The sequence below is a fragment of the Tachypleus tridentatus genome, chromosome 7 (assembly GCF_004210375.1).
Source record: "Tachypleus tridentatus isolate NWPU-2018 chromosome 7, ASM421037v1, whole genome shotgun sequence".
Classification (NCBI taxonomy): domain Eukaryota; kingdom Metazoa; phylum Arthropoda; class Merostomata; order Xiphosura; family Limulidae; genus Tachypleus; species Tachypleus tridentatus.
Window position 1 is genome coordinate 191,457,885 of NC_134831.1, and position 27,217 is coordinate 191,485,101.

Sequence of the window (27,217 nt, forward strand, 5' to 3'; positions counted from 1 at the left end):
CCTTACTGTACTATGATACCAAAGTATTATTATTGTTGTCCCTAATACATCTACTCTAGAGGACATTGTCACAAATATGTATTATCTAGTTTAGATTAAGAAATGTGTCTTGGTGGATGTTCTGTTTGTTTGTTTGAATTTCTCGCAAAATTATAGGAGTTATTCATGCTAGCCATCCCTGATTTAGCAGTGAAAGATCAGAGAGAAGTTAGTTAGTCATCATCACCCACAGCCAAATCTAGAGCTTATCTTTTACTATTAAATAGTGGAATTAACCGTCACATTATAGCACTTCCATGGATGAAATGGCGATCTTGTTTGGTGGTGCGAAAAAATGAACCCCCGACTCTCAGAAATTGCAGTTGAGAGCCCAAACCGCCTTGTCATGCTAAGCCAGCTTGAGTGGATCATAATGGTAGGAAGAAAAATTTCTGTTTATATTTCTCTCCATTAGTTCTTTAATTTTCATTATATCGTTTGAATTGGTGTTGTTTAAATTTTTACGTGTTATTTGAACACTTTGCAGGCAATTTGCAGTTCCATTGTCGTTGTTGATGTTAGAATATTTTCAGCCGAGGAACTGTAATATTCATAAAATCAGGCAGAATTTCAATTGAATAACCTATCTTTCAGTTAATATTACACGTAGAGTATTAATTAATACCTCTATTTTCACGTTTTCTCAGAAACTTCTAGTATTCAGGTATCATATCTTTAAAAAAAAATTCAATGTATGTATGTGATCAAAAATATACATAAGTCTGAAATATTATTTAATACAACACTTTTATAAGCTTGAAGTTCAGTTATTTTTAACGTATACCTATATATCTTATATCTATAACAAATTTATTTGTTTGTAATTAAGCACAAAGCTGCACAACAGGTTATCTGTGCTCTGCCGACTATGGATATCGAAAATTGATTTCTAGCGTTGCAAATTCGCAGACATGCCGCTGGGGGGCTTCTAAAACAACACCAGATATTTTAATTTACATGTATGCCTTTTCATCCCTTCTGGATCTTCATTTCTTATTCTCTACGCCTACTATTTTCCTGTTTTCTCATTAACACTTTTGTATTTTGTAATAAAGCAAACATAACATTTGCTTCCGCTTATATCTTCTTTACATCATATAATGTTTTGTTTGCTAATTATGTTAAGTTTCTATTTAAATATATTCTATTTTATTTAAATTGTTGATCAAAATTCTCTGCTGTAAATATTTTGTATATCTTACCTTTTTTTTCAGCCATGTATTGCTCATAAATATATTTTTAAACATTGCAATTATGGTTTTATTTTTTATATTTTTATTGTTGGTACGCTTCCTGAATATCTTCCTCCGGTGTTATCAATAAAGGCATCATCAGCTTCTTTGGCGTCCAAAAGAGATAGAATCGCATCAGAAGAGGGCGTTTTGTCATCACCAATGTCTCGTGTATGCGAAAGGATGCACTGGAACCATATAAAATCAATGATGTATATGGCGTGAAAAAAGTAAATTACATCCATAGCCTTTACTGCAATTAACAATGTCTTAGAAGTAAAAATGTAACCATGCCATAGAACTTATAAAATCAAAACCAGAAATATACAGCTTGACCAACATGAATATCGCCTTTGATTTCCAGCAACTCTACACTGATATAATAAAGCAATTGAGTGATTGAAGGCTTAAACCATTTGATATAAGTTATTGGTCCAGTAGCACGAGAAGACATAAAGTGGCGACTTTAAAGTGGTACGAACGAATTGCTATTTCACACATGGGAGACATTGACTCCCCCCCCCTCCTGGAGGTTTTACACTTTCAGCTGTGTTATGCATTATTTGTATTTTATAATTTAGTTATGTGTATTAATTATACATCTTTCTGATATGACAGATATAGTAGTTGAAGTACTTTCAATTTTGCACACTAGTCTTCTTAAAATACTAAATAATTAAATAAAAAATACAGAAATAGAATTTTTGATTGTGAAGTGAGTATAGGTATATCACTGTATACATTTTCATCATAAAAAATTGAGAAAAACTAAAAAAAATCAACCTGGAGTAGTGTATACTGGCCTATTTGAACACTTTTTTTTTTTTTCTGTGGGAGTGGGAAAACTTAGCCATTTGAAATCTATTAAAATTGACTGAATATCAGTATGAAAAAATAGGGTATGCTGAGGTTCCATGTTTTGATAAGTAGCCTCACTTTGGGTTACTTCGAATACTTATTTCTATAAATTACTGATCAATCACATCCAGCGGCGGATTAAGGGGGAGGCTGTTGCCATTGTAAGGAAAAAAACATTTCATCTTTTTTTAGGTATCCCTTAATAAAAGTTATTCGTCAGCGTCTACTTAATTTTAAAGAGAAAGAGATAAGAGTTTGTATGTGACAAAGATGAGCCTATTATGCACTGTAGAGTGCAAATTTGATTGACATGCATTAAAATATTGTAATTAGATGCAGTCCCACTCTAACCTAGCACATGGACAGGTGGTTAAAACACTCGACTCTAATCTGAGGGTCGCAGCGGGTTCGAATCCCTGTCACACCAAACATGCTCGCCCTTTCAGCCGTTGGGGCATTATAATGTAACGATCAATCCCACTATTCGTTAGTAAAAGAGTAGCCTAAGAGTTGGCGATTGGTAGTGATGACTTTGTTTTCCCTCTACTCTTACACAGCTAAATTAGGGAGGGCTAGCGCAGATAGCCTACCTGTAGCTTTGCACGAAATTTAAAACAAATAACACCTAACCTAGCACAGGTGCATACTGTTCACCATGTAAAAATGTTATATTAAATGGTGCTACATCTAATCACTCTAATCGAGTGACAGGCCTAAACAAATCATATCTGTATCTTTTGATACTCCGTTCTCGAAGACTATGTATTCTGTTCAAGAGAAAGACTAGTCGTCACTAACAAGGCAAATAACAGTATTTTAAATTTCTAGGATATATTGTATCATTTGTTTGTGTTCTTTGAAGAGACTTGGAAAGTTTTTATCCTGTGAAAAATCCATAATTACTTGTAAGCCTGTACTCGCCCATTTAGCAAATGTATATATAATTTACTGACAATTTGACAAACATAATTAAATGAAGGATACAGAATAGAATCACCAAAGTACAAAACTTGACATTTTTGAGTTAAACAGTATCAGGTTTTATAGGGCCACATTCTTTACAGAAGGTGGCTGCGACTTGGTTATAAATATCAACAATAAACGAATAGCACACAATAAACTTGTTTTAAAATAACATATTTAAAACAAGTCAAACGTATGTTCAAAAACTGTCACACTATCGATTATCATAGCTGTATCCAGAGTTTTAAATTATTATCTCAGATTTGTATAGTATTTGCAAGAAAATTATTCTCTTTTGTCTCCATTATTACAATACAAGCTGTGGAACTTCCTATTTTGTACTTGGATGACTTCTATTCTATATCCCTCAAACGCACGTCAAACTTTCAACGACTTATTTACAGCTGATAAGTGGGCCAGTGTAACTCTACAAGTAATTATGGGTTTTCCACAGATAAGGATTTTCAATTTCCCTTTAAAAACCAAAAATATTCTAAAAAATTAAATACTGTTACTTATATTTTTAGCGACGATTAAGTCTTTTTCTCGAATAAAATTTAAAGGTTTCGAGAATGGAGAATCAAAAGATGTAGATATATTCAATATAACCTAGCTACTTAGGTCTAACCATATTCTGGGCCTACTGCTTACTTATACAATAAGAAACGGTGTCTTTAAATACTGTTTTCCAATTGGAGCAGCTTACACCTGTTAGAAGACAGAGATTAAAGACATCAATTCAATCAATGAAGCTAACTAATGATTAAATCACAGAATATTGAAAACTATTAAGTATGTGTATGTTTTCTTATAGCAAAGCCACATCAGGCTATCTGCCGAGCCAACCGAGGGGAATCGAACCACTAATTTTAGCGTTATAAATCCGTAGACTTACCGCTGTACTAGCGAGTGGTACGCTTAAGTAAATAAATGTGAAGTTCAGATAAAATTGATTCGAATGTAATCACCAAGAACTACAACATGAAGAGATAAGTGAAAAAGTGGAGTTTAAGCTACTTGACTTATCAACAATGAAGCACTTTACCCGATATTTTCAATAAGATAAAAAACAAAGCGATAATGAAAATGCAGTATAAATATTAGGCTAACAATAAACAAATAATGAGGTACGAAATAATTGAGAGAAGTCGTTGACCAAAATTCAGGTCAACAAATTTAATATGCCCATGGTAGGCAAATATTTTTCACACAAAGTTTTCTTGGACCCAGCATCACTGGCCTCATGATTACTGCCCTTGTGTATTGCATATAATAATCTAGGTTAAATCACTATTACTTTGACCTGGGAGAGTTAAATCCTACAGTATAATCTACAATGGAACAGGTCTCAGCTCAGTTTGTGTTACTTGTAAAATGTTTATAAGCTAATTTTCAAGAAGTGTATAGCAACTATGAAAAATTATGTTTGTAACATTGTAAATAGTATACTTGTGAATAAATATTCTTTGTTTGTTAGTATATAAAGCCAGTACTTCAGGTTATGATTATCATGAAAATAACTCGATTTGATGACCTGTGTTCAAATGTTTGCTTGTTAATTTTCATTCTCTGTTATAGGATTTCTATAAATGGTGACATCTATACTGGAAAATGAACGTTCACTATAGTTCCAACTTTATTGTGTATTTATACAAAGAATGAAACAAGCTTTCAGCCAATCCTAAGAGTCTCTTGTGCATAAAAACTGAACGTGTTAAAAACATATTATTCTCAAGATATAACTGTGAATTGCTTATGTCAGTCTGACTCACAATCCAACAAGAATGGAAGATGGTGGAGTCCAGCATTTTCAAGACCAAGGTCTTGGCAGAATCAGTTTGAAGCAAATGAAGATATGATAGATCCTGAGCAAGAACATCGATCTGCTCTCCAAAAAGTGGAAAAGAGTACATGGAGGATGTTCAGTATTCTTGCACATTTAACATGTAGCTGCTTGACGTGAGAAATGAAAGTCAGCTTACAGTCAAAAACAAGCCCCAAGAACTTTGCCTCGGGGACCACGGGAAGAACAATACGACTGTGATGGAGCTTGGGATCAGTGTATGCCCCATTGGTGAAAAAAGTGCACGCAAATGGTTTTGGAAAAAGAAAAGTTAAAACTGTTTGCTGAGGTCCACTTCAACAATTGATTGAGAAAAATCTGAAGCTGCAACTCAATAAACCCCATGTTTTACGACCAACACAAGATGGGAAAGTCATTGACATAGAGCCTATTTGTAAAAAGTAGGAGGAAGTTGTGCAATGACAGCATTAATCTTGATACTGAAAAGTGTGGCACTCGTGACACAGCCATGACAGACTCTGAGCTCCTGTGATAAAGAATGGGAAAGTGTTGAACCCACATACACTTGGAATCGCCTGTTCAGTAAAGGATTTTGGACGAAAATAGGTAAATGGCCACACAACCTATAGAAAAGGAGGTCCCGCAAAACTGCTTTAGGAGGATCGTAAGTTTTCTCGAGGCCAAAGAACATGAAAACAAGATGTTCCATCTTGAGGAGAGCTTTCTTGATCAACGTTTCAAGTTGAATCAGGTGGTCCACAGTCAAATGCTATTGATAGAACCCAAACTGGGTGGGAGATAGAATGTTTGGTTCCTCGAACCAAACAAGACAAGCATTAAACTACCTATTTAAGACCTTAGAGAAAAGTTAGTCAAAGCAATTGGACGATAGTTAGAAGGAATTTCGGGATCCTCCCCAGACTTAGAGAAAGGGAGGATGGTAATCTGGCGCCAAGAATCAGAGAAAATATTATCTGCCAGACCTGGTTATAAAAAAGGAGAGATCAAGAGAGACAGGAGCGAGATGGCACAGCATCACACTGTAAATATCATCAAGTCCAACCAATCTACTGCCAGATTGATAAGAGCAAGTTTGAATTCCACCAATGTAAAGGGGGATTATAGTCGTTGAGACTATCAGTTTGAAAGGAAAGAGGTAATTGCTCCATCAGACTTCATGGGCAAAAAAGTGGGGGAAGAAATAGCAGTATCAGGTGCATGAGAAAAGCTCTAAATGAGATTCTTTTTGGCTTTGACACCTCGCTTGCCAAACAAGGATGGTGTTAGAAATAAGGGGATGCCATTGAAAGGTATTCCAAGCTCATTTCTCAGCCCTCCATGCCTCCTACAGGCAGAACTTCACTATGGGCGAAGATACTGTGAAAAATGTGTCAAGATCTTATAATTAGATTGAGAAGCTGTCTGGATGATACAGTCAGTTGTTGCTACCATCTCTAATGATGGTAGAAGGATAAAGGCAGGACCATGTTCTGATAGAGCAGTGAAAAGGGTTGTTGGCACATGAAATAATTTGTTTATGGATTTGGGGTATTCAAATTAAAGGGAGGAAGATTCAGTGCCTACTGATCTCACTAACCAAGGAATTCTACAATGGGCAGAACTACAATGACAAACAAGGATGCTGCAGTAACACCACTGTTTCGTGAGCACTGTACCCAAACACCAGCATCACAGACAATGCCTACAATATTCATTGAGAACACCTAACACTGATACTCAGTTGACCTTAGCCCACCAGGACCAGCTAATTGACCCTGGGGTGTAGCCACCCATCTACAAGGCCAGTGATATGTTGGAATTAGACCCGTTAACTACCAGGATTCTCTCCTGCTTTGCATGGGTCACTATGCATGACAAACATGTAGGCAGACGTTCAGGTCCCAGAGGAAGTAAACAGAAAATATAGAAACTTCATCATACCGTATTCAAAGTCATCCAGTGAAGGAGCTGAATGGGAGGATAAACAAATAGATATTTGTTAGTCCAACCTTCGGGCAAAAGAATGAGCAATCAGAGAACAAAACAGGAGTTTACGATTGAGGGACATGAGAAATGCATCAATGTGAGGAGGGCTCCACTGAAGGCAAAGCTGTTGGATAAACCTAAGGATCGAGAGACCACTCCATTAGAAAGATTGTCTGAACAGGAAAGATGATCTATGACAAGATTGAAAGCACCTAGAACATGACACACAATTATATGTATATCTGCTTGTGGGCCCAGAAAAGAAGATCTAATGTGTGAAAACACAAAGATTGAGAATCGGTGTCACATTGGTAATTGAGATAAACAACCACTGTGAAATTGTTTGAATGAATCATTACCAGATGATGCTTGGACAGAAAGAGGAAGTGATAGTAGGTCTAAAAGACAGCAAAAAGCTCCAGAGAGTTGATAAGACTGCAAACTAACATCCACAAGCCTCTTGTTTATTGATCCATGCTCACCATCACTGGAGAGAAGTGTCTATAAAAACATGTAAAATCCGATGAGGAGGTGAAAGCAGGACACTTGCTGACATGTAGGTCCTGTCCAACCATCAATTTAGATCATCAACTATTGTAAAAGGGAGGGTAATAAGAACCTGCAAAGGATCATGTACAAGATTCCACTGGTCATGAAGAACACACTGAAGAGTTCGCAAATAAGCATGATTTAAGGGAATAGGTGCAGCCGTGGAAGACCACCACTCCGTAAGTGATAAAATCTCGAGAACATTAGGAGAGGGAGCAGTAAGAGTATGGTAACTGAAGGTTCCATTAAACAAGTTGAAAAGGAGAAGGTTGGGCTCGAATGAGATGAGTGTTGAAATAAACATCCAAATTAATCATATAATGGGTAGGTCAAAGGAAAAGACTTTTCTAATTTGATTAACCAACCCATTTAAGCCACCTCCTGCAGTAGCTGAAGAGTATGACAGGAAAAATTCTGTTTGGAGTGAGCTAACAGTAGCCATCATCCATATAATAATAAAAACATAACCTGAGAATATAAAGATGACAAGCAAAAGCTGGAACCAATCAACACAAATACATAGGGCAAAGTAAGTTTGTAGGGTAGTGTGAAAAACTGATAAATCACCTCTTGAAAGATAAACTACAGATATGGTCATAACTCCGAGCTATTGATATATGCAAGTAATCATTTGCTGCATCCATCTTGGTTATCCATAAACCTAAAGAAAATCCCCCTCCAAGGGTTAGAAGTTTATTGGGTCAGGAAAGCTCTATGACAGGCTACTAGTCTCCAGTCTTTTGGGGGATATTGAAAAGCTTGGACGAAAACTGGGAAAAGATTATTCACAGGCTGAATGGCCTGTTGAAACAAGATCTTGAACTGCCTTTGACAGATGTTGGGTGGTAAGAGGAAGGAATTGAGTGCCTGTGACAAAGGAGAAGGAAAACAAACTTGTAGCACCAATCCATCTGAGAGACCCCAAATAGCTCACTGGTCTGTGACAAAATATTGATAAGGGGAAGAATGTCACATATTCAAGCTTCCACTGAACAAGAACCCAATGGGTAGTCACTGGTACTGTTGGCATCATGCCACTCTACATCAAAGGAGACGACATGATAAGAAAACCCCTGAAAAACAAGAGGTAAGGGGTGTAAAGGACTTGAACAAGAAACAGGAATATAGGTTTATCATAATTCTGACTGCAAAAGTGAGCCATCAAAGAAAAAAGAAAGTGATGAAGCAATGATTCCACACGTGATTCTAAAGTGTCCAATATTTGGTCAGAAACATCCTGCTTAAGAAAAGATGATACATGTAATTGTCTAGGATAAGTGGGTGAAAAATGAACCTGTAACAAGGCTGCATCATGACCCAGAAGATCCCAATGACAAAGAAACAACATGTGTAAGGCTGACACTAAGGATGAAAAACAACTAATGCAAAAATGAAAAGAGAGGCTGTCCACCAATAAATCCTCAGGATTTCTGTAGACAGCCTCTGAAAAGTGATGTATGGTAGATAAACACCATAGAAAAAAGGTAAAAGTAACACAAAGGTGTAAATACTGGACATCTGTTAAATATGGGTTAAATGCACCAGAAAATTATTGAGTGCCTCCCAAATCAGCAAAATAAACTCTGAGAAGTAAGAATCTAGAAATGAACAGCCTGCACAGTAGTATGCCAAAGAAAACTGATCTGCAGCTAGTGGAGATTGAGAAGCAAATGCTCAGCATGAACCCTAATATCCATGAAAGTGGAAAAATTTAATAAGTAAAAGAACCATTGTGCAACAAAGGATGAGGACCATGGGAAATCAGGGAAAGGGATAAAGCATCACATACCTGAGAAACCATATCTAACAAAGCCATATTAGGCCTACTTCATTTCACAGATGGAGCACAGGAAGACAAAGCAAAATCCAGTGATGGAAAATGACTACCAAAATCTTCATCAGAACAAACAGGTTTGGATTGTTCTCAAGGAAGTGGAGCAAATTCAAGAGCAACTTCTAACAATCAATCTCTTAGCATTAAATTGCAGATATATCCAATAACAGGTTGCTCACACCCAAAAGCCAATGAAAAAGTGCTTATAATAGTTGGGAGACCCAAAGTAGTCACATTAAACTTGAAATTCATGGTAAATAATAAATCAAGCAAAGCATTTAATACATAAATACAAATGTATAAAAGAAATGAAGACTGGAAAGTAAATTGAAAACAAATTCATTTGCTGTATAACAAAAATAATCAAAACTGCTTTGGAAGTATAACTGTTAAAGTTACAAAAATGAAGCACATGTGCAAAATTTAAAACATCTAAACATGAGCACTGTCAAATGATAAGTGATAATTCGTTAGAATTGAATAGGATGAGTTACATGCATAACAAAAGTATGGCCCTCTCACTGATGGAAGGATGATGCAGTTTTATTTACATGAGACACATTGGAATGAGTCACTTCCAATGGTGGGGAAGCAAAAGGCTTGCAGCATGCATAGAAAACTTTTTTCAAACAAGAACAGCTAATTATGTGAAAGGAGGTAATGTGGTAGTTGGAAACATATATCTAAAATAATTCTAATTACCTAAAAATTCAGCAAATGATTAGAATAAAAAGAAGATCAAAGTTTCCTCAAACTAAAACATCAAGTGTTCTTTGACTCATATTTCTACAATAGGCATAAAGAAAAATATAACAGCAGTATTATTTTCAGCAAAATTCTGTAAGGTTTCTAAGAAGCATACATACATTGAAAGTGTGGTGCAGACAAAAGCAAGTGAAATACATTTTTCTTTGCACAGGTGGTCATTTTTTCATTAAAGCAAAATTCAGTGAAAATAGCTAGTCAACTGTTATTTAAAGTAGAACTCTCTGCACAAACATAAATATAAACACATTTGTTAATATATATCCACATAAGTACTGTAACATGGAAGAAAAATAAATGTGAATGACTTGCAATTAAATTACTTTCAGATTAATGTGTAAATATTTTCAACATTTACAGAAATATCATTATATGAGATGCAAGCTCGACAATTAATTATTACACTCGCATCACACCATGGGATGGGAGGTGCAGAGTCTGCTACACCAATGTAATGTAAGATAAATAGTTAGTTGACTTACATACATCAGAAAAAACTATTAATCACTGCCAATATTCATCCTATTGAATTAACAATGGTCAGGTCAGATTGACCAATATTGCGATAATTAAAATCATATCTTACATAAAATATTATACTTGCATATGGCACTAGTACAAAAGAAAAACCAACACAAACTCTATCTTAAAGAATCACAATAAGTTAGCCCAACAGTATTCATACCAACTGTTATTGTTTTTATAATAAAACATCTTAAATTCATCATACATGGAAATTTACCTAAGATCAATTTTTAAGCAGTTTGAGCAGAACTGGTAAAATTGACTGGAAACATATCATGTCAACAGTAATTTCTTAACTCAAAACATTATTCAGTATTTTACCTGGTTTGTAATAATACTGAAACAAAGAAATTCAATCAACAGGTTGTGTAATATTAATGTTTTCACTAGATACTTTATATTATAGTGGCAGGCTAAGTTACTAGAATTTCTTAACATTGATGCTGCTTATGGTGAGAAATGAATTTATTTGGTAACAATTATTTACTCTATCAACACTTTCATCTTTAAGTATTTATTTATTATATATATATATATATAGTATTGCATTTTTACAGTTTTAGAAAACTTGACACTTCTTGCATTTTTTTGGATTTCTTCGCAGAAGAACAACTCTGAAAATTTCTTATTTTAGTATTTAGGCCTTGTACTTTACATATACTGAATAAACATTTATCATTTTTTTATTCTTGCATATTTATTTCAGTATAAAGGAACAATAAAGTACATTCATTCAATACATATATCTCAACTTAATATTTGTTTAATGCAATAAAACCTTTTGTGCTATATCATAATAAAGAATCATACCTAAACTTTCCTAAATAATGACTTACTTACTCAATGCAACTAAACAATTTATTTACTGGAAGTAGCACACAATGTGTGTGCATAAGTATTTTGGTAATCATGAAAATTTGTACTGGTGTGATACCAAAAATAAACACAATATTTGTATACTGGTTTGGTACCAAAATTAAAGATGACATTTGTATGCTGGTGTGATAACAAAAGTAAAAGTGAAGTGTATGCGCAGTTATGAAACAAGAAGAGGTGGGTGTGTATATTAGTGTGATACCAAAAGCAAAACTGATGTGCATATACCAATGTGATAACAGTATTGAACATGTGTGCTGATGTCATACCAGAGAAAAGCAACATGTGCAACAATTAAATTTCATAATCTATCATAAACCTTAAGGTACTTAAATTGTTTTCTTGTGAGAACTAGCACAAATACATAATAAGAACACATCTGGGTAAATGGTACACACACATTATTAACACATTAATATTTACCTTTAGAAATCAGTGAATCTATCTTAAAATGACAACTTTGCAAAAAGTATCAAAGTTTAAAACATACAGTTCTGCATAAAGTTGTACATATGGATAACCATGTGTAATAATTAATATATTTATCACACTTCTCATAAAAAAGTGACTTAATTTTAGAGTTGGCAACATTATCAATATTATTTTTAATTTACAATACGAAAGAAAAATGTACTCAACAAATTCTTGGCCACTAGTATAATACATAAAAATGTTTGTTTCAAAAAGAAGCATATATAAAAAAATCTGGTGTTTTAAAATTAAACAGAAAACTTAAAATTAAACCTGGTGAAAAGCTGTTTCATATCATTGCTTCCTCATCTTATCAAAGTTTGTAACATTGGCTCACCTACAAATACATCAGGGTTAGTAACTTTTAATAACGATCAAAACATAAACTTCCCTTTTTTTAAAAAGAGAAATTGTGAGCAAGAATTAAACTATTAAATAAACATGATCATTCTGAACTAGTTGTTGGGATATAATAAACATGATCACTCTCAACAAGCTGTTGGAATATGATAAACATGATCACTCTGAACTAGCTGTTGAAATATGATAAACATCATCACTCTCAACTAGCTGTTGGAATATGATAAACGTCATCACTCTCAACTAGCTGTTGGAATATGATAAACGTCATCACTCTGAACTAGTTGTTGGAATATGATAAACACAATCACTCTGAACTAGTTCTTGGAAAATGATAAACACAATCACTCTGAACTAGTTGTTGGAAAATGATAAACATGATCATTCTGAAGCAGCTGTTGGAATATTGATGGTTTTGGAAAAATGTTTAACACACAACTTATGATAACATTGGAAGACAAAGAGTTTTAATGAAAGTCGTAACTGTTGCTGGTGTTTGGTAATATATTCAACTTTATCATAAGACAAATGACTTACATGACAAACCCAATACTTTAAAAAACCTTAACTTTTCAATTTGTCAAGTTTATACATTAGATTTTATAAGCATATAACATATAAAGAAATATTTTAATTTTAGAACATAACAAAGATGAAAAGCTTTTTAAATTTTTTATATTAAATTATTTTAAATATTTTTTAATCAAATGTGGCCTATTAATCATGCACAACTTAAATTTGTTGCCTGAAAATGAAACAATTAGTTCTGAGAAGGATTGCAGCTTTTGCAAAACAAAAATAGGAGCCCTGTTTCACATTTTTACAATGCAGGAACCAACATAAACCGAAAATCTGGTAAACAGGTGTCTTGCAGCACTGCATCAAGCCTGTCTTCTAACTGGAACATATCATTAGTCACCTTACGCATGGAAGATGCCAGCTCCTGTGTAACACATGTTCTAGAATAAGTTTTCATAAAGAAGTACATTCCTCAACAGATCTTTAAACACTCTTCATGAAACAATTTTGTTCCCTACTATGCAAATTTCCACAATAAAAGATGTAGACATTAAACCAAAAATGTTTTAGTTGATAAACAATTTCTCAAAGAAGTTTTACTTATCAGTAAACTTACCTAACATAAGTGTATGAAAGTCAAAATTATCAATGAAGTAGATGTACTTCAAAATATTTCCAAACACTTTTAACCTTAAAAGAGAATCTGACATACACATATAAATCTAATGCATTTTAACACACAATTATGATTGCAAACAACACACTAGTGATGTGCACTTTTATCATCCCTTTCTAATTAATGGTTACAAATAAACAAAAAATTCATCATGTGAAATCTTAGATACTACTGACTGAATAGTTCTTATGTAATTAAATATTAATCCTCTATCAGTCTCTTCAATAATTCATCATTAAGGATTGCCAGAATTAATAGTGGTTGGTTGGTTGATTTGGTGTTTTATGGCACAAACAGCTAAGCTATCTGTGCCAAACATCCTGTAAAAAGTTAAAATTAAAGTAAATTTAGTAAAATTCACAAAAGGAAATTAAAGTAAAACAAAACAAAGTTTAAAAAAAACAACATAAATAGCATAAAACCAATGTTTACATTAAGTCTACAACGTAAGAGAAAAACTACAGTAAATCAAGTTGTAAAGGACTTTCTGTAGCATAACTGAAATTATCATAACTCACCAGGAAGACTAACAGGTAAGTTTGAAAACCACTGTCAGTTACCTGAAGTTGGCCTTTCCAGTCCAGGTTCCAAGTTATTTGACATTATGGCCATTTACAAAAAGTAAAAGTAATAGTTTTAAAAGACTTGTGGCAAAAGTTTAATAACAACTCACCAAGATGACTAATGGGGAGTTCAAACAGCAGTGTTAGTCACCTGAAGTTGGCCTTTCCAGTTCTGGTTTCAAGTTATTTGATGTTATTTTTCTAATTTCAAATCAAACTAGATGGACTGTGTCATCATCACCAATAACACTGTCTAACATTATGGATAATAAACTTTGGGACAGAAGATGTTTAAAATGGTGCCATTGTTGAGAGTCATAAGGATGGCAACAAAATAAAATGTGGCTTATTGTGACCTGAGTGTTACACAGACTACACATTGGTGCATCAGTCCCAGATAAAAGAAAATTATGAGTTGAAAAACTGTGGCCAATGCATAGTCTAGAAAGAACAACTCTCTCTTTCCAATCCTTACAGAAGCAAGACAGCCAAAGTTCAACAGAGAATTTTATTTGGAAAAGCTTGTTTTCATGTTGCTTACTCCAAGTCGACTGCCACCTGGCACGGAGCCGAGCCTTGAATACAGAACTATAGTTATGTATGGGACAGGCACAGCGGTGATAGTGCCAAAGCAGACAGATTTAGCTGTGGTGTCAGCGAGCTCCTTCTCACAAATACCAACGTGGCCTGGTATTCATAGAAACTGGATAGAAGTAGATGTTAAAGAGAAATGGGCCAGTTGGTTTTCAATATCAGCAAAAACAGGGTGTGAACTAACATGAAGCGATTCCAGGGCCAGTGAAAACTAAGAGAGTCAATATAACTACTGCAGTTTGAGTACTGCTTAGCTTCTATGTGATGCAGGGCAAGAGAAATGGTGTACAGTTCAGCATTGAACACAGAAGCTCTAGAGGGGATTCTGAGCACAACCACCAAACCACAACAAACCATGGCAGAGTCCACACAGTAACCTGATTTCAAACCATCTGTATAAGTAGGAATAAAAGGATGGTTCAAAAAATGTTCAGCAAATAACAGACAGTATTTCCAATCAGAAGTGTCTGCTTTTCTCAGATAACTTAAAGATAGATCACATTTGGGGACAGTAAAAATCCAATGGGCTGACCAGTGGATACAGCGGTGTTATCCAAGAACATACCCAATTCATCCACCTGCACCTGAATATGAAGGCCAAAAGGAGCAATGGCAGACTGTCTGTTCTGAAAAAGTACAATACACTGAGGAAGGAAAACACAACCTTAGGTGGGATGCTTTGTTAAGGACAAAGTTTCGAAGCATACATAAAGACAGTTGCGAGCGGCAGAGGAGCAAAGAAGGTTCGTGAGACCATGTATAAGCTCTGAACTGAGGAAATGCAAAAAGACCCAGTGCAGAGCCAAAGTCCTTGATGATGGATGGGGTCCAGCATCTTTAAGGCCAAGATTATGGCAGAGCCATAACCAGTGATCCATAGTCGAGTTTCGATTGAATAAGAGTACGATATATCTTTAGCATTGAACATCGATCTGCTCCTCAAGTGGTGGAAGAGAGGACATGGAGGATGCTCAGTGCCCTTGTACATTTGATCTGTAGCTGCTTGATGTGTGTATAAAGGTCAGCTTACGATCAAAGATAAGCCCCAAGAACTTTGTCTCAGGAACCACAGGCAGCACAACTTCACCGATACAGAGTTCAAGATCAGGGGCAATACCCCATTGGTGGCAAAAGTGCATGCAAACATTTTTATAGAGAGAGAGAAGTTGAAGCCATTTGCTGTGGTCCACTTCAGTAAATGATTGAGGGCAGACTGTAGATGCTGCTCAATATACCTCAATACATGTTCGACAACTAACGTGAGATGTGAAAGTCGTCAACATAGAGCCTGTCTGCAACAGTTAGAGGGAGTTGTTCAGTGATGGCATTAATCTTTGTACTGAAAAGTGTGACACTCAAAACACAGCTCTGTGGGACTGAGGGAAGTTCATGTAGAAAAGAACGGAATGGTGTCTAACCCAAACAAACTAGGAATCTCCTGTCCATTAAAATTTTTTTAATAAAAATGGGAAAATGACCACGTAACACATATATATGGAGGTCTCGCAAAATGCCATACCTCCATGTTGTATCATAAGCCTTCTCAACGTCAAAGAATATTAATACAAGATGTTGTTGTTGTTTGAGATAGAATTCTCTAATTGACGTTTCAAGTCAAATCAGGTGGTCCATGGTGGAGTGCTTTCATTGGAACCCACACTAGATGGGCAAGAGGAGGTTGTTTCATTTGAGGGACCAAACAAGATGAGCATTAACCATCCTCTCTAAGGTCTCACAGAGGTGCCAGGCATCAGGAAGAACATTGTCCTGCCAGATCCGGTTAAAAACAAATCAGAAGAATAGCAAGAGAAGCAGGAGACAGATGGTGCAGCATTTCATAATGTACATCATCAGGTCTGATTGATATACTGCCAGACTGATAAAGAGCCAGTTTGAGTTTTGCCAGTATAAAGGAATTATTATAGTCATAGAAACAATCAGTTCAAATGGAAAGAGGTAATCGCTCTGCTGGAGTCTTGATGCCTAAGAAGGTGGAGGATGAAGCAGAAGTTCTAGATACCTGACAAAAGCTTTCACCTAGAATATCAGCAATGCTCTGGATATCAGATACTTCCTGGCCATCAGAGAGGAAGATCGAGAAAGAGGTAAATTATATTGCCCACTGAACTTTCAAATCTTGTCCCATATGACTTTGGAACTGGTGGCAGAAAATATGCTGGTTGTGAACTTAATCCAAAAGATTTTCTGGTTTTAATGTCTTGCCCATCAAGCATGTGCATGGACCTGCTGGTAAACAATGCAGTGTATGAGTGTGGGATACCTATGAAAAGTATCCCAGGCCCATTTTTGAGCCTTCCGTGTCATTTGGCAGACAGGATTCCATCAAGAATGAGGATATTGTGAAAAACGTATCAAGATTTGAGGAATACATTGAGAAGCTGCCTGTATAATACAGTCAGTTACTGCTGCCACACAGTTGTCTATTCAAGGCTTACAGATGATGGCAGGATCATGTTCGGCAAGAGCATTGAGAGAAAGCCAGTTCGCTTGATCCAGCTTCCACTGGGGCACGCGGGTCAGGTGGCATCGACCACAGCCAATCTCTCTCAAAATTATAAGAAAATGATCACTGCCTCATGAATTATCATCAACCCTCCATGATAAGTGGGAAAATAGTGAAGAGAATCAAAAGCTCTAAAGGACTGACTAGGCGCATGAAAATAAGTATAAGAACCGCTACTGACAAGAGAAAGATTGTGATCAGAGAGCATATGCTCAATGGAAAGATCCCTCCCCATCAACATCTGCACTTCCCCAGGATTAAAAAGGGAGACGACAACTATTCAATAAGAGCATCAAGGTCTGATTTATCATTGGTCTCTCCAGGCAACAGGTAGCGAGAACAAACAGTGATGGTACGACTCATGGAAACACTGATACCTATGGCCTCCAAGAGTGTGTCGAGTGGCAAAGACAGGGTGGGCACATACTCCTCCATGCACTAGTCCATCACAAAGCCTGTCATTTCTGTACAAAAAAGCCACTGAAAGGTGACTGTATTGGCAGGTTTCAGAAATGTTTCCTGTAAGGAAAGACATGCACGATGGTAGGAAGCTGTCAGTGTTTTAATGCCATCCAGATTAGAACACAAACCTCGACAGTTCCATTGTATCAAGGTGGCCATTTTTATTTATGTGTAGGCGAATTGGGTGGAAAATCCTTCTGTTTACAACAACATCTTTTTTCTTTACTGTCTTTATTCAAGGAAGGTCTACCAACCTCCATGGATCTTGTCATACGTCCATAGGGCTCCATGGTGGGTGGGGTCAGTGAGCATCAAAATATTCCTTTTTTATTATGGATCCTTCAAATAAAAACTTAAATAAAGTAGTGAAAAACAGTACATAGGTATACCACCACGTCTTCAAGATTCTGAACAGCAATCTTCATCATCTGTAACACCTGTTGTACCTCATTTTCTTATACCACATTCTCTTTCAGACAAACCTTTAGGGCAAATGTCTCCCTTTTTCATTCAGAAGGGACTAGAGGGACTTGCTGGCTCTCCAAAGTCAGTAAAGAAGCTTCGATTTGGTGACATATTGGTGGAAACATCCACACCTCAATACAGTGTACTCCTTTTGCTTTCAAAGCCGATTAGGGATATAATTATTGAGGTTACACCTCGCACTACTTTGAATTAATCATGAGGAGTTACTGTTGAGAAGGATTTGAAGAAAATTCCCAATTCAGAGATACTCACTGGTTTCTCCACCCAAGGAGTTTCTACAGTGAGGCATATCTCCACTCGCAAAGGTGGAATTACCATGCCGACCAATGTCCTCATTCTGACATTTACATCACCACGTCTACCTGCCACCATCAAGGCAGGTTATCTTATTATAGGCCATTATTACGGCCATACATTCCAAACCCTCTCTGATGTTTCCAGTGTCAAAGGTTCGGTCACTCAAAGGCATCATGTTGTAGTTTCTTGATGTGTGTTTGTTGAGGTAGCAAGGACCACGATGCGTATGAGTGTGAAACGGATCCTCATTGCATCAGTTGCAATGGCTCTCACCCATCCTACTTTCATTCTTGCCCTAAATGGTTGGAAGGAAAAGAGGTGCAGCATTTGAAAACGATTAATAACATTACTTATCCTGAGACTTGGAAGTTGCTGTCCATCACTTCATCTCAGATGTGTGCTGCTGTGCTTCATTCCACTTCTCCAGTGGGAGTGCAGACGAATCTTTCTGTGCCTCCAAAAGAATCGTTCTCAAACCAAATGAAAAGTCTTTTGACTTACATGGTTAAAAAGTTGATGAATCAACTTCAACATCCATCTTCTGTCCCTTACATACATTCCAGCAAATCCCAAAATCCACATTCTTTAGTTTTGGGTACAGGCATTTCCTCTGATACATCTTCTTCTCTCACCCCAAGATGTGAAACTTATTCCTTCACGTCCTCATTCACTGGAATTTTCTTCCAACAGCAAAGACCAGCCCAATCGATGTAGGGTAGGATCCATGGAAGTCGGTAGACCTTCCTTGATTAAAGACAATAAAGAAAAAAGAAGTGGTTGGAAACAGAAGGATTTTCCACCCAGGGTTTTGTACACACTACACCCAAACAACAGCATCAGATACACTGTCCACAACCCCTGTTCAGAACATCCAACACTGACACTTACTTGACCCTAGCCCAAGTGGACTAGCCAATTGGCCCAAGGGAGGCCACACCAAGGCTGCTCATTTACAGGAATTCAAGGCCAAAGTGGTGTGTTAGGGTTGAAACCCTCAACCAACAGGATCCTCTCCTCCCCTTCACGGGTCACCACGCACAGCAAACACATAGGTGGATGTTTAGATCCTAGAGGAGGTAAACTAAAAAAACAGAACCTTCCCTGGTAGGTCCCCTCACTACGCACAGGAATCCATACCGAGGGCGAATTAATGGCAACATTTATAAATTTTGATTAAAAGAACATTTAATGTAATTCAGACACTTTTCCTTAATCTACATAGGTTTTGTTTGTTTTGAATTCCATGCAAAGCTGCATGAGGGCTATCTGCAGTGCGAGACTAGAGGGAGGGCAACTAGTCATCACCACCCACTGCCAACTATTGAGCTACTCTTTTACCAAAGAATAGTGAAATTAACCATCACTATATAATGCTGCATCGCTGAAAGGGTAAGCATGTTTAGTGTGACAGGGATTTGAACAAGCAACTCTCAGATTATGAGTTGAATGGCATGCCAGGCCTAATCTACACAGTCTTTTAATTTAATTACTTTTACAAAGAACTTATATTAATACTTTTACGATTGTGGATACATTACATTCTACTAAGTATCCTTATGCAAAAAATGAAAATATAAAGGCTTAAAAAAATCTATTTCAATGGCAGGTGAAGAAATCATTCTCAATTCCAATTACAATATAAAATGAATTGTTCAAAATATTTGTCCACAATTTCTCATTTATCTTTCATAGCAGTATTTAGTACATACACAGCATGTGATTTTTGTTTATAATTAAGCACAAAGCTACACAGTGGACTACCTGTGCTCTGTCTCCCATGGGTACTGAAATCCAGTTTCGAGCATTACATATCAGTAGATATAACAGTGTCACAAGAGGGCATATAGTGTTTGAAAACAATCTGAAAATTATTAAGAGCTATACAGTTTTCTTTATGATATACAACATTCAATACACCACTGGCCTAAAATACATTACTACTATCAGGATTAGGGGAAAACATCTGGAAAAATGATTTTCTCACTTTTTTATGCCTAAATGGCATTTCACATTTTGTACATGTAGGCATTTAATGCTATAATATTTAATGTTGTGTATTTCACACAAGTAGTATTAAACAAAAAGCTCTTAATACTGTTGGCACAACTTATAATGCATAAGACAGAAACATACACATTAAATTTTATTTTTCATACATACTAGTCAATGAAGTACACACTTGTTTTTTTTTTAATTATTTAAACTGATAGACTGATAATTACACTGTACCTGAACAAGATCCTGGGATTTTAACAACTGCTGCGTGATGTTATTGATCTCTTTACCTGCTGACTCATAAGGTAAACAAATCAACTGTGCAATATGTTTCTGCATGCTGATATTTCTCTCTCCTAAAAAAATAAAAAAACATAACAGTGGCAAGTTGATAACTAAAACTGCTGAAAGACCAACCATGTTCTTTAACAGTAAACATGTATACCATACAATATTCAAGAATACAAAGTCTAGTACAATACATCTAATAATCATTCATTAACACAGATTAGCAATTACAATGGATAATAAAGTAGTCAATCATCGCAGCAAATAGTGCCTTACACTGACAAACATGACCTGTGGATCAGTTGTTTGTGTGGTGTTATGTCACATTAAGAATAAAACACTTTTCAGTAGGTTTTTTTCTTTATTGGCTCTGGGTTCCAACAAGCATGTAATATCATCTTCACCACTCATTACTGACAATGATGTCTTGTTATAAAAAGCACTTCAACCAAGACTGTGTGTTGCATAATGGGCTGACCTGAGGAGCTATAGAATTACAGAGCTGAGCCATTTAGCAAACTAATATGACTGACTCAAAATATCAATTAGCAGCAATTACACTGATTAGTGTTTTGCACACTAACTGATTAATTAAAATTGGTTATTTCAATTATTACTGTTTCCAATTATTCCATGAATGGATTAAATAAAAAGTACAATTAAACTGACTGCTACAGAAATAATCATCTAATGAAAATAATGCCATGATATTTATTATTACATAAGGAGTAGAAGTGGAAAGAATGCCTTGTGTTTGAGTCTCAGATTTGATTCAATTTGTCACTGCTTTGCTACTTATTGTAAAGCTACTGTCACTAACTTTGAACTACTGATTAAAGGGAAGGCAACTGTTTAGCAGCACCCACCACCAATTTTCTGGCTATTGAAATATGAATTTAGTCTTCAATCTAAAGGAGGATTCAAGACAGATGAATCCTCCAATCACAAGTGTCCACAGAAATATGCTAATTTTCCAAAGGGACAAGTGCCCCCTCATCCCACTGTTGATATTCATGTCCCCATCTCTCTATCTATTTTTGACAGAAATTAGTAATTATTATTTAATACTGAATAAGTGAATGCAGGCCTAAGAGGGAACAGAATCTCCTCCATTTTATTAAATATTAATAAAAGAAAAACAGCCCAATGTCATTATCCCACCATATTATGTCAAAGAGAAATATTATATGTTACTTTTTTTTGTTTTACTGACTGGTTTCTTAATTAATTAATTACCTTGTGATTTTTCATTGATTTGAAATTATACTAAACATTAGAAAGATGCTTTTCATACTGTTATGTCCAAAATAAGTGTAAAAGCAGATGTATTTAATTGCATATATGATGATTTAAAAAAAACAACTGTCATCCTATTTATGAATGCTAAAATGTAAATTCACACATAAGACTTCATACTTTTCTAAATATAATTATACCTAGTTAATTCAAATTACAATATTTGAAATACTTGTCTGTTTTTATTTTCACATCAATCATACTAGAAATAAATATGCAGCTTAAAAATGCTATATTATGACCCAAATTAACTATTTATAATGACCAGCAGTTACCAGCAGTGAATACAGTCTTAAGCAAAGCAAACAATGAAAGTACTATGAATCTATCAGCAGAGCTAGTAGAGGTGTAGTTCTCACACTTATTACAGCATCCTGGATCTGTCTGTTTTGAGCAACAGTTTCTCAGACATGTTTTAACAATGTTTCATGTAATTTGTAACATATGTGGGAACAAATTTTACCATAAGCACTCCATGCAGCAAGATGTTTTTTTTTAATTTTTCTGCAAGCATTAGTATTGTTAGTGAAATCATTATTTATTCATTTTTGCATGCCTTGAAAAATAATTTAATTTCAACAATGATAAAATTATTCAATTCACTGATACAGTAGGCTAACAACTGAATCTAGTCATTTTTTAATATAAATATTTATTGATGATTTTATGGTCATAGGTTATTAACCTTACATAAAAAATTTAATGTTTGAAAATGTCACAAAGTAATAATTGTATTTCCATTATCAGAAAGTTGATAGTGTCACTACAGTTATATTGTAGAATTTGTGGGGAGAATCCAGTAGAATACTATAAAATGCAGTTTTAATGCTGTTATGCATTTTGTATCTACTTTGCATCCATGATAAATTTCACGTTAAACTGTTAGGATTAAGAAAATAACTTATTATGTCATTTCCTCTTATCTTTTCAGCTACTTTTACCACACATTTTGAGGCAACTAACTTTACAGGTTAATTATGATTATTTAAATCCTTCCATAGATTAGAAGACAACACACCTCTACATGTAATGACCTCCTCTACTTTTATAAATCATTCATTTTTTTGATGTGGTGCATTGGAAATGCAGAGGATGGATCGAAATGTGTGTCAAAAAGTGAATATCAATTGGAAATTAAATTTCAGGTGTAGAACATTTTATCTTCTGAAACAATATCACACCTCTCTCAGAGTCCCCAGATTCATTAGAAGTTTAAGTGGTATACAAGCTCATGTAAAGTTTTACCTATATCAGCTCCCTTCAAAAAATACTTTAAAGAAGCCCATAGAGCAGAACATCAACAGCAGGGACTCCAAAAGGGTACACTAAAGAGAGGCCATATCATATCTCATTCCTGATATAACCTTTATCCAAAAGAAGGAGAGGCAAATGAGCTCCATGTCGCATAGAAACGGACAGAGAAAGCAAATGGGTCATAGAGCTGATATGTGTAGCATGGACGGGGTGCACTCAGACTGTACTTCATGTGCTCACCTCAACACTACCATTAGACTCTACTGGACTGACACTAGCTGAGGGAAAAGAACACAATAGTCATGCTATACAAACTGGAATATGATGCACACACTTCAGCCCAACTGAACAGACACTAGCTACAAGAATAGGACCCCAAGTTCAATGAATAGCCATGACTGCATAGGATGGCTTGGTATAGAGAATCTTCACCTCAACTAACTGAACATATGTATCCACAGGAGTGTAGCACAGCATCATACTGTGTGCTCACCTTAACTGAACAGACTCAGGCTGCAAGAGGACAGCACAAGTAGCATATACTATTCCTTCAGTCAGAGAAAGAATGTTTTGCACTAACTGCACCACTTCCCACTATACTAGTACTCAAGTGTATATTATCCCAATGCACGAGTCCAGCACTAACAGTCCTCCATGATCCACCACCTTAGAAGCTAAGAACTGGTACTTGGTGGAGAAGACTCAGAGAAAATGCACAAATTCCCTATGGTTCTTCGGTCTGGAAAGGGATTTTACTGGAGATGGTGCAATGGGTGACTACAAAATCTTATTTGGAAAAGCCAGCAATGCAAACTAGGGAACTGGGCAAAACACACTCTTGTTACTGACTTTTTCCATGATAATCCATTCAACAGATATGACCTAGATTAGACAAAAAGGTAACAGTTATATAATGAAATCTCAGATGGTCTTACAAAACATCTCATCTCAAATTGAGTACATATACAGCCAGAGCAGATGGTACAAGCACTTATGGAATTTGGATTTACAGATCCTTTCCAGACTCCAAAATATCCTGAATGTTGACAGTTTGTTGATGTTGTACTGTTTCTTTTTGTCTACTCATCCATTCAACCTTTCCTCCTTCACCTCAAACAAGGCTCATATAATCTATCTGGTACATTGATATCTTATAAGTAAGACACCCAAAATTACTCCTCCACTACAGTCGATATATTTAATCCATAGATAAACAATAATTACCTCTCGCATGGCAAAGGAAGATAAATCTATCTTCATGGAAATTTACTTTTTGGTGACCAACACATTTAATGCCAACTGTCAAATTGTTCTCAATTAAATTTGTCAGTTTTTTTAGGTTTAGATACAAACATTTTCTGTTACCCTGGCTTGATGAGGATTTTGAAAAATCAGCAAACCTTGAAAAGCACCAACAGCCACCTGGTTGGATCCTATAAATGCAAAAGCTTTATTCAAAGATGACAGAAAAATGTTGGCCAAAAACCATCAGGAAATAAAACACAAGAAAGTGTAAAGCAGACAAATGCAAGGAGATTATGCACATTCCTACCTGGAGGACCTATTAAAAGGGTGGCCAAGATGACAAAAAAAGGTAAACTCCCATATCAGAAGCACACATTCATTCAATGGTCAAAACCACTGTGTGAATGTTATGGTTAGGGAAAAACATTTTTTATTTTTTCATTTGGTTGATTTTGTTGTATTTTATGCTGACACAATATTCATCATCTAGTTACTAAGAAAAAAATTTTGAATGTTTTTATTTGGTTTATACCATATGATAGATTAAATTATACATGACATCCAGTTGTTTAAACATTTTGGAAAACTATAAGGGGTGGACAAAAAAAAAGTCCTGAAAATGTTGTTAACTTATTATATCTTTTATTAGATAATAGAAAAATATGTAAAACTACATGTTTTTAGAACGTTCTCAATGAAATTTGTTCAAATATGATTTCAAATAATAATTTTAACACCAGCTTTTGTAAATACCTGAATTTTTTCATTATTTTAGTAACATTTTCTCATAAAAGGTGTTGTGCACCTGCTGTAGTTTCTTAGATCTTCTTATTATAATTATCCTACAAAATTGTTAAACAAGTTTCTCTGCACAATTATGTATCATAATTTTATATAATTGAGTTCAGTATAATAATTATGCTAATGATCTGTGAATTTTGTTTGTTAAACACTTTTCTCAGCTGTATGAAGCTAGCATAGTTACTTCCAACATACATAACTTAATACAGCTCACACAAGATCCGTATGGCTTTCTTGATAACATATCTGGATTTCCCTTTGAACTTGTTTTGGGCATGTTGACCAGGTTAGTTAGAAAGCCCAATTATCCATTGAAACAACATATACAAAGACTATCAGTAGGAAATGGACAACTGAAAAGATATGTAGCCAACAAACCAGCCTCTTCAACTCTAAACAATACAATGGAAGTTACGTGCCACAAGGCATTTAATCATGCAGACAGTCTGTTTGTTTTGAATTTTCAACTCTAAACAATACAATGGAAGTTACGTGCCACAAGGCATTTAATCATGCAGACAGTCTGTTTGTTTTGAATTTTGCAGAAAGCTACATGAGGGCTGTCTGTATTAACTGTCCCTAATACGGAGATGCCAATTATTTCAAATGACTGAGCATAATGATTATAGACAGAGCCCTTTACCATTTGCAGCTACTAGGCCTGACCAATGTCTCTAAGCCGTTTATTATTATATTATTATTATTATAACTATTACTATTTATTACTGCTATAGACTGCTCATTTATGACTGTTTTGTGTATTTAATAAATAAATAAAAAAATTCTTATGAAATTATGTCTTATTTAGTTCAGAGTAACAAACATACTGGTAAAACAACATTGAACATGCACAAATAGTAAGCAGAAAAAGCCTTTCTGTAAGGACTAGTTTATATCATGTTTATGACACTTATTGTAATAGTTTTGCAGCTGTTGCAGCCTTTGCTTTCATGAGAATGTTTCTGGAAGGTTTGGAGTTACAACATTGTCCATTTGACTGCATACACATCTTGTGTGTTATAATATTGCTCAAAACTGAGGTAATCAAGTTTGGTCTGAACTTGTTTTTGGTCACTAAACTAAAAATCCTTTCACTGTCAGCATTAGAATGGAAGATTGTAAGAATTCCAAGCATAACCATATACAGAATGTCATACTTCTGGTTGCCATTTCCTTAACTGTAGACAGCTAAACCCAAAACTTGTCAACATTCAACTGAAGGACAGTTTCTGAGAAAATATCAATTTGATAGTTCAAATATTGCCCTTCCAACTTGTCAATAGTGTCGTGCTCATGTGTATTGACAAGGACAGAATACCTGTCTGTGAAGAAGCGTAGAGAAGAGAAATCTTTGCTGACTTTCAGTTTGGGATCAGCACCCTCTGCATCAATCAGAAGTTCATCATTTAGAGGGAAATGTTTCATCATGTAATTTGTAGCTGCAATATAGTATTTCTTGACACTGGTGTAGAAGCTGATCAGGTCCAGGTCCTTTTCATATTTAACAATGTATTCCTTGGCAGCAATTCCAATAGAAACTGCCTCATCAGATTTGTGTAAGGATTCATTGTTGTAGTCAAGTTCAGTGATATTGCCTTGATGTATCTGACAAGTATATTTTTAACTTGTGTAATCAGAGTTCTATGCATAATGTGTATGCAAGGTTCTTCTCTTTGCAATATCAAATTGCCTTGCTCAAATAGAGGAATTGCAGACTGAAGAAAAAGACAAAGTTCATTTTGTTGTCCAAGAAAACTGTTAACTTATCTAACTTGCTCTGCGCATAACTTTTCTTGGTTACTTCCTTGCTAGCTTTCATTTCTTCTCTTTTTTCATTGATTGTCTCTTCTTTAGTTCAAGGTCAGACTGCCTAAACATATATTGAGTTATATCAAATGTTTCTTTGTTTGCTTTTGGAGACTGTTGTATTGTGTCCCTGTGTGGCTGGGAGGGTG

At 35.4% G+C, this 27,217-nt stretch overlaps 1 protein-coding gene across 10 annotated transcripts in view; it reads right to left on the reverse strand.

The window, feature by feature from the left end:
- Window positions 1-1,241: 1,241 nt before the first annotated feature.
- Blos3 (Biogenesis of lysosome-related organelles complex 1, subunit 3) overlaps window positions 1,242-27,217 on the reverse strand; it is a 58,231-nt gene continuing 32,255 nt past the window's right edge. For 6 of the 10 annotated variants that reach the window (XM_076516417.1, XM_076516415.1, XM_076516414.1 and 3 more), the window contains exons 6-7: window positions 20,613-20,734; window positions 1,242-1,459 (exon numbers count right to left, since the gene is read on the reverse strand). In XM_076516417.1, the coding sequence (XP_076372532.1) occupies window positions 1,307-1,459; window positions 20,613-20,734 (275 nt within the window). In that variant the 3' untranslated portion in view covers window positions 1,242-1,306. Of the gene's footprint in view, window positions 1,460-11,233; window positions 13,222-20,612; window positions 20,735-27,217 lie in introns of those variants that run through there. The other 4 variants (XM_076516424.1, XM_076516421.1, XM_076516419.1 and 1 more) reach the window with 2 other exon arrangements.